This window comes from Eleginops maclovinus, chromosome 17, assembly GCF_036324505.1.
Source record: "Eleginops maclovinus isolate JMC-PN-2008 ecotype Puerto Natales chromosome 17, JC_Emac_rtc_rv5, whole genome shotgun sequence".
Lineage (NCBI taxonomy): Eukaryota > Metazoa > Chordata > Actinopteri > Perciformes > Eleginopidae > Eleginops > Eleginops maclovinus.
Genome location: NC_086365.1, coordinates 12,334,494 through 12,342,912, shown reverse-complemented (window position 1 = coordinate 12,342,912; position 8,419 = coordinate 12,334,494). Strand labels below are relative to the sequence as shown.

The following is an 8,419-nucleotide window of genomic DNA, read 5'->3' as shown; positions in this document are numbered from 1 at the left end:
TCATGCTGCTGAGGCCTCATTGTCTCTCACGGATCCTCAAATATATGACAGTGAATAAAGGCCACTTGACACTCAGATTAGCAGGGAATTTGGGAACTGGGACACAACCCTTATTGACTAGTATGTATCACAATGGGAGGGACCTAAAATAACTCAGCGTGGAAGAAAACAACAAGAGTTTGTGCTTAATGCAGATCCTCCAGCAACAATTACTATATTCCCCTTTGTTGATGATGTATAAATAATGAACACTCCGTATTTAAGTCCAAAGCAAACCTTGTGATATAGTAAACCAGAAGATGGGTGTTTACAGTTAGAATGGATTACATTTTTTACTGGATAAAGTTTTAAAATCAACACAGAAACTGGTAAACCATTGGTCCACACATCCACACCCAGGGTTTAGGAATCTGCTGGTTAAATGTTGTGACAGTGAGAGAAAGGGAGAATGAAGCAACTGAACCATAGTCACTTGTGTTTCCCCTTCCCCGGTCCAAAAAAACATAGAAAAAAAGTCAGAAAATCTGGAATTTTGCAACGTTTTTTTCGCATCAAGTTGCGGAAAAACCCAGTTTCCTGTTCTCCGATGTGCACGGGCAAGACTCCCTCGTTTCTATGGTTGTGCACTAACCACCGACTACATATTTATTTGAATTGTGAGCATGACAACAAAGCTCCACTAACATTTGCGCAGATGTAATTTGAACGCAAACCACAATTTTCCCTAGACCTTCATGAAGATGATTTGCCTTCCCACCCCTTAACCCTAATGTCACCTCATAAAAACAGATTGATTTTCCCAGTGTGGTTTGTAATGTTGTAAAGACAAGTGATGTCATCCTACTGATGAGGCAACGGTTTTTGTTTCATTTGGACGACTTGTTGAGGTAATGACAAGATCTTGCTTTATGAAAGCCCGCCTGAATCATTTTCATTCAGCCCCTTACCATTCAGAAATTAAGTAAATCAAGTCCAAGGTTGAGATTTATGGATCTTTGTGAAATACACACCCTTGGATGGATACATTGTTCTGCCTTGACCCCATGCTGAACTGCCTTGAACTGCTGATAAGCCCCTTATGTGTAAATAGCTTTTTCCTTCCAAGAAACATTCCATAGTGGTGACATAATAACTCGGAGGCCCCGTCACCCGCAGAGCACACAAACAATGACCGCTCCCTGCTTCGACTTTATTAAAGAAGTGCATCTCATAAACCACATGGGGAAACATGAATGCATGTGCAGGGTGTGAGCTGGGAAAGTGTTACTCGTCTGACCCGGTCCAGACATTGACTAATGGGTAAAAATAGTGAGTGCATGTAAAACCTGGAATAACCTCCCCGAGGGAGGGCCTCTCAATGACTTCAAAACTCTGTCAATGAGAAGCTATGCAGGAAAAATGCTGCTGCCCACATCACTACAAAGAACCCATGGGACAGAGGAGAATCTATTTATCAATTACAATAAGAAAGAAGTACCTACAGTGTCTTTAACAGTTAAGGAAAGAGTGTGTAATAGTAGGTGTACAAAGGGGACGCTAACATGACGTAATAAGGAAAGGCTGTTAAGCGGTCGCTCTTTGTAGTGACGTGGGCAGTAGCATTTTTCCAGCAGTGGCTCAGTCAGTAGGGGCTTGGACTGGGAATCGTAGGGTCGCCGGTTCAAGTCCCCGAACAGACTTGAAATATGGAAAGTGGACTGCTACTTGGAGAGGTCCCAGTTCACCTCCTAGGCCCTGCTGTGGTGCCCTTGAGCAAGGCACCAGACACCTCCAATCCCCCCTCCCCATTGCTCCCCGGGGTTGCACAAAAGCTGCCCACTGCTCCTAGTACTAGGATGGGTTAAATGCAGAGGACCAATTTCACTGTGTGTGCTCTGCTGTGTGCATGTATGTGACTAATAAAGAGGGTTTCATCCTCCGATTCTATCTATCGTTCAAGAATTGGAAATGACAATATTACAAAAAGTAAGAATGAAAGAAGTGTAATGTAAGGAAAGGATATGGGGACTCATCGCAGTCAGATCAGTGAAAATGACTATCACAAGGTCAGAGAGCCTGAGATTCCTAGAAAGTTTCCTTCCACCTCCAATACCCACAGCCTATACATCCAAATGGGAATGTCTTCACCGTGGTCGAAACAAAGCGCACATTGTATTTCAAGGTGATTCTAGGAAACGTACAGAGTAAACAAAACGTGAGGTTGTGTCACACTTAAGGTAGAAGGGGGAAATGGCCACCACTGCCAAGATCTATGACCTGCTTCTCGCTCTGAAGGAGAAGTGATGAAACAGGACAAAGCAGGACGACTAAAACAGGGTAAGAAACTAACAATAATAACACTCTGATAGCCTCAATTTAACCAGCTGTTACACTGATCTTGTACTTAAATAAAAGTAGAAGTACCAGAGTGTAGTCCTGCAATCAAAATGTTCCTCAAGTAAAAGTCATTAGTTTTGACACTTTAAGTACATTTAGCTGATAATACTTTTGAACTTAGGTAAGACTTTGAATGCAGGACTTTTCCTTGAGTATTTTGACTCAAGCTGAAGCTGTTAAATAAATGTAGTGTCTGAATTGTAGTGGGGTAGAAGTACAAAGTAGCAACACATTGAAATACTCAATTTAAGTACAAGGCTCTCAAAATGAAATGTACAGTACATGTACTTTACACCCAGAGGTGGGAAGTAACTACTGTAGGCTATGTGGATTTACTCAAGCATTTTTCACTACATCTAATTAATACCTGAAGTTGCTTTGCACATTTGGATTAACGATGTGAGATATAAAAAACACTTAAAGGAAGACTTCACTCAAACCTGGAGTAACATGACAAAGTGATAGAAATGTGACCACACTTTACAAGCTTTGATAAACACATTAATACATCAATGGGTCAAATCTGTACTCCGGGTACTTCAAGTATATTCTGATGCCACTACTTATGTACTTTTACTCGATTAACATTTTGAATGAAGGACTTTTTTCTGTTCAAATATTCTCCCTTTGTTTTCTGCATCAATGCTCAGTGTTGTATCGCGTGTTGTTTACGTGCTGACTGTTTTTGAAGGGAGACCACGTGACTGCCTCCTCGAGTAGTAGGACGTCCCTGCTGTCTTGCTGAGTACTTTTTTTTTAACAAACAAGTCTCAGATAAGACGACAAGAAGGAGGACCCTCAGGTGGGCAGTGGCTCCTAAAACCCTTTAACGTGACTCTGTTTTCACGGAGCTGTCAGAAAACACATTTCATTCCTCCGACCGGATAACCTGTGAGGACTTTGCGGACGAAACGTCTCGATACTTTCAGATATTCACGCGGATGGTAAGAGAGACATTTAAGCTTAGTTTTTTTTTATGTGACCTTATTCTTTCACGTATTCTTCTTTGGGTTTATTTTTTATTTGTTAAGTTTACATTTGAACTCAAATTGATGTCGTTTTAGTAGACTTTAACCGCTTTGGCTGTCGTTAGTACCCAATTTTAATATCCAATGCTCGTGTTAATTTCCCTAAATAACTCCCTGGTGTTGTTGGATATATTTAAAGCATTATTTTGGTGATGTTTTGCGTGTAATATGAGTGTTAAGTGCCTGTGCTGCGTGTCTGTGTTTCAGTCGCATCTCATTGACCCACATCCGCAGCGGTGAATCTAACTGCGTCACCAAGATATGTCTCCATAGTTCAGTCACTTTGCAACGCCTTTAAGTAAAAACGTCTGTGTTGTTTAGTTCAATATTGCACCGTATTTCTTTGCAGCTGCAGAAATAGTTGTTGCATTTCAAGTTTGATTACTTTTTGCAACGTTTGGGGTGAGATATTGGGGGTTTTTCTCGGTGTTTTCTGCAAGTTGGGACACCGAGCAGTAAGTAACCCGATCTCCAAACCGCGCCCACTCCATTTTCGACACAAACAACAACTTTCACTCGGAGAGAGCAGCCATGTAGTTTCAGAAAAACACCTATAGTTTTGTTTTTTTCTTCAACATCAAGCTTTTTTAAATATATATATATATCCAGCTCAACAGAAAATATAATAGAGAAAACTGAAGTTGCACCAAATGTTTCATTAGTAGTAATTAAGAGTAGGAGGCATTAAGTAAATGTGTGAATTTGTCGCCCTCTGTGGTTTCAAACACATAGTTTCTAACAGGTTGTCAAAGTACAAAGACACCGTAAAATAACAGACTGTCTGATTTGTGAAAGTGCTCTTCAGAGCTATATCTGTGTGGCGGTCAAACACTTGCCAAACGCTTTTCAGCAGCCCCATTTAAGCAAATGATGAAAGCCAACAAATACTTTCCAATTATTGGTCAAATCTTTTCTGAAATAGAGGTTAGTGCAGGGCTGATTTAACCCACAATGGGACCCTCCTTAAGCTTCCCTCTTTATTATCCACAAGTTACTTTGGGCCAAGTTGATCAAATGCATGTTGAGATGAATGCACAGACTGCTGACAGAAATCTGAACCAGTTTCATCAGGAAAATACACATTTTAGACCTTATATTGTGTAGTTTTCTGTCAGCAGCAGAACAATATACTGTATCTCTCAACCCTAAAACCCATCCCATACAACACATATCTCGATTTACTGCCTATACACGGCTGATAAAAGTACTGACGCTCAGAGGGATGTGGTTATCTTCCACCTACATGAACAACTATATGTCTCTCGATGGACTGCAGGCTGTGATAAGACTAAGCTGGTAAAGCATGCTGAAAATCTAACTCTGAAGAGAAAGTATGGCTCTAATTGAATTTTAGATGTAGATAGCAGCTGGGGGAATGTGGGAAACATTCCTCACACGAAGCCCATATGGGATTTTTGTATGTGTGTGACCTGCAGACCTTAACGGTGGACCTTTGACTGGCCGACACCGGAGCAGGTGGAGAATCAGGTTCACTGTGACACGGCAGGGCAGTGAATTCTGCTGGAGATTTATTTGGTGTTGGTTCAGTTACCTGTTGCTGCAGTAATTACTCAGCGGGTTTGGGCACATGTGTATTTGATCACATAAAACACAAAAGGGCACACTGCTGGTGTGTCGGGGGGTTTGGGCATTTAATAGCTTGTGTGTTTGGAAGTAATCTATGCCAGTGAAAAAAACCCAGATCACACCGCAATAAAACTCTGCAGGCCTCACACTCAACCTCTGACCTTCCTCTCACGCAGGGACATGACGATGGAGTCTCCATCAACACCATCAGCAGGACCAGCTACGGCAGAGCTTTCACGCCTGGGGGGCATTGAGGACTTGACATTAAAGGTGGGGCCGACACAGAGGAACCTCTTCGGGCCCGTGGACCACCAGCAGCTGCAGCAGGACTTCCAGCGGCTGATCAGAGTTAACTTGGAGGTGGCAAACAAGCGCTGGAACTTTAATTTCCAGAGTGATGTGCCAGGAGAGGACTCCGACATCCAGTGGGAGTCGCTCAGGTACCAGGACGTGCCGGCGTTTTACCACAGCTGCACGGTTCGGCCGGCGCCGCGTCTAGTGGGAAGACGGATATCGTCTTCGTCAAGCGAGGCGTCCCCAGGGTCCAGCAGCTCGTCAGGATGGGGGGACGAGTATCTGGAGTTCTCAACAAGGGAGTCCTACCGGATCCAGAGGCAAAGGAAAAGCAGACAGTCTACCATCACAGGTTAGTATTTGAACACAGCAATGGATGTTCAGTTTGTAGTATGCTTACTCTCTTTTTCTTGAAGTCCAACTTTTTTACTTTTCCTCACCTTGCATTGTTTTCTTTCCCTCCACAGATTTCTTCAAAGTGAAGAAGACGAAGTTCCTGCATTACAAAGGTTCTTCTCGGCAGTAGAAAAAGCACACACCGAACACATGGACGATCACCTAGTGGTCGACATCCGTCTACACGTCACCTCACCTTGATATGTGTCATATCATATGTATATTTATGTAGCAATTTGTAACTGACTGTTCACAAGCTCATTCAGCGTGGGCTTTAAAACTCCTCCGACACCATATACCTTAGATTTCAGCAGAAGGAAGCTACCATTTTTCTACTTCATCAAGCTCAGATGGTTTTATAGATACTTATACATCTTCTATATATTCTGTATACTGTTTTTCTCAGCTTTTGACTATACTGTGAAACTACTTTGAATGCACTCTTCATAACATAACACACGCTTTAGATTTCTGACCTCAGTCCTTGACCTTTTTCTCACTTTTGCTTAAAGTCACAAGAGGTTTTGATTAGCCGGGACACTATTCCTGGCCTCGCACCACACTTAGCCTTTCAGTCTCACCCCGGGGCTCCGATAGCACGAGGGGTCAAAACCTCACCAAGGGCTCAACATTCGGCAGCGCGACTGTGATTAGCTTCAGGGTAAAGGTCAGCAGTGGAGGTTTAGCTATGAGCTAATGCGGCTGTAGCTGTACAACGGTGACTTAAATTCTAATGTGACTATTTATTTATTATTCACAATTGTAAATTGTAAAAAAAACCAACCTTACAAACAAATAAATGAGATTAGATTAGGTCCAAAAACATACCTGTATCTTTTTCCAGCTTTATGCGTGTAATAATGTAGCATTTTCTCAGTGTGTCGCAGCTCAGAGGAACCAAACCTTTAGGTTATTGTCTATATGAAGAGTCGAGCTGCTTCACTTTTCTGTCTCTGTTCCGTTACCTGTTTGTGTGTGTACGCATTGATCTACTTGTGTATGAGTGTTTCGGTTTGGTGTACATCTTGAGGCTTTTTCAAGGGCTGTGGCAGCTGAGGCGGATAAAACCAAAGAGAAACTGCTGTGCCATTAAATTAGAAACATTTATACAGGTCACTCACTGTCTGAGTGATCAGTCATAGAGGGTCTCAAACATGTCAGGGCTTCTAATCAGATGTTGTTTCTACAGTCGTTTAAATTTGTTTATGGAAAACAAGCCTTAATCTGGATTAATCCATCCTGTCTACCTCATGAAGTGATTCAGTGAAACAAACAAAAGTCATTTAAATAGAAATAAAACCAATGCAGCTCGGGTTGTTTTCGTCTGCAGGCGAAAGAGAGACAGAAACAGGGGGGGGGGGGGGGGGGGGGGGGGGACTATTATTTTGTTGTGGTAGAAGCTGTTGAGGCTCAGTGCTCAGTGTCGAGTTTCACATCATGTAAAGGAGTCAGTGTGTCAGAGAGGGGCCCCGCTCCGAGCTGAGGAAACTTGGGTCCCTCAGGAGGAGTGGGGGGGAAAGGCGGCTATTGTTGTCTCTCCCTTCCTTTGCCTTACTTTGCTCCCACATAAATAAAGCAGAGAGGACTATTTAAGGGGGTGGGAAAGGGACATGTTTTAATAAGGGAACCTTCACCAGAAAAGTCTTTCAGACCCCTTCATGGATCAAAGGATTTCAACCAGCCAGACAAGTGGCCGCGACTCAGACACGCTTTTGTTTATCTCAGTCCGTCTGTCAGGAATCAACCCCCCCCCCCCCAGTCTGCGGAAAACTGTAGTGAGAGCAGTTGTTCATAACCATGTTATTCAGTCAAGGCGCCGTTTCACAGATCTAAAAATAGCAAACATGGCTTTTTTTCAAATCATTTTCAGGATTTTTTTGTCAATTTATCTGTGTGTGTGTGTATGTGAGACAATGTGTGTGTGTGTGTGTGAGACAATGTGTGTGCACCAGACGAAACTTTTAAAATCTATATTAACTTATTTGTCTCATTTTGTTATGTAGGGAAATAATTGAAATTCCCTCTCCCTGCTTGTGGTATAACTAACTAATTGTGTTACTTCCGAACCTATATATATTTGCACTACTTTAAAACGTTGTTGACAAGATTTCTTTTAAAGGTAATTTTAAAAAAGGAAAACATACGGAGAACAGGTTTTGACATGTACAACAGTTTTTAACATTTGTTCATGAGAACGTTTCTTAAGTGTGTTTGGTGGAAAAACTCAATTCAAAGCTCATTTGTGTTAAGATTGATCTCATTGTGCCTAAGCAAACTTCCCTTTTCAAAATCATGTGACGCAGCTATATCGAAGTGTAGCCTTATTTGTTTTTGTTTATGCATGAATGTGTGATAATCTTTGTACAACTTTGGTAATCATTTTATTGTAATTTAATGCTGGTTTATGTTACCTTTTCAACAAGTGTATTTGTGTAGGATCATATCCTTTTTGATAATAATTGTAAAGAAAATATATTGCTGGGTTGTTGGTGCTTTGATGCCTTTAAAATGTGTGGATTTCATAAAGTGTGCTCTAAATAATAAAATGAATGAATGATATAAACTACAAAATACTGGTCTGAAGTTTTTTTGCACTGGTCTCAGGGGTTATGCATGGACGTATTACCCCGAGGAGTTTCTGCACTACTAGCGACCCCTGGTGGACTGAAGCTACATTACACACACCTGGAATGACTTTTTTTAAAACGTCAAAGAAAACAATAAATCAAAATAAATAT

At 41.7% G+C, this 8,419-nt stretch overlaps 1 protein-coding gene across 1 annotated transcript; it reads left to right on the top strand.

Annotated features, from left to right (window-relative positions):
- Positions 1 to 3,063: 3,063 nt before the first annotated feature.
- cdkn1d (cyclin-dependent kinase inhibitor 1D) lies at positions 3,064 to 8,252 on the top strand. Its single transcript, XM_063905929.1, has 3 exons — positions 3,064 to 3,320; positions 5,168 to 5,637; positions 5,753 to 8,252. The coding sequence occupies exons 2-3, from the start codon at positions 5,172 to 5,174 to the stop codon at positions 5,809 to 5,811; spliced, it is 525 nt and encodes a 174-aa protein (XP_063761999.1). The 5' UTR covers positions 3,064 to 3,320; positions 5,168 to 5,171; the 3' UTR covers positions 5,812 to 8,252.
- The last annotated feature ends 167 nt before the right edge of the window (positions 8,253 to 8,419 follow it).

Bases quoted from the DNA above. Each gene is read 5' to 3' on its own strand.
- cdkn1d (XM_063905929.1), top strand. From the start codon at position 5,172: ATGACGATGGAGTCTCCATCAACACCATCAGCAGGACCAGCTACGGCA. The intron at 5,638-5,752 runs GTTAGTATTTGA...TTCCCTCCACAG, and splicing joins CAGACAGTCTACCATCACAG to ATTTCTTCAAAGTGAAGAAG.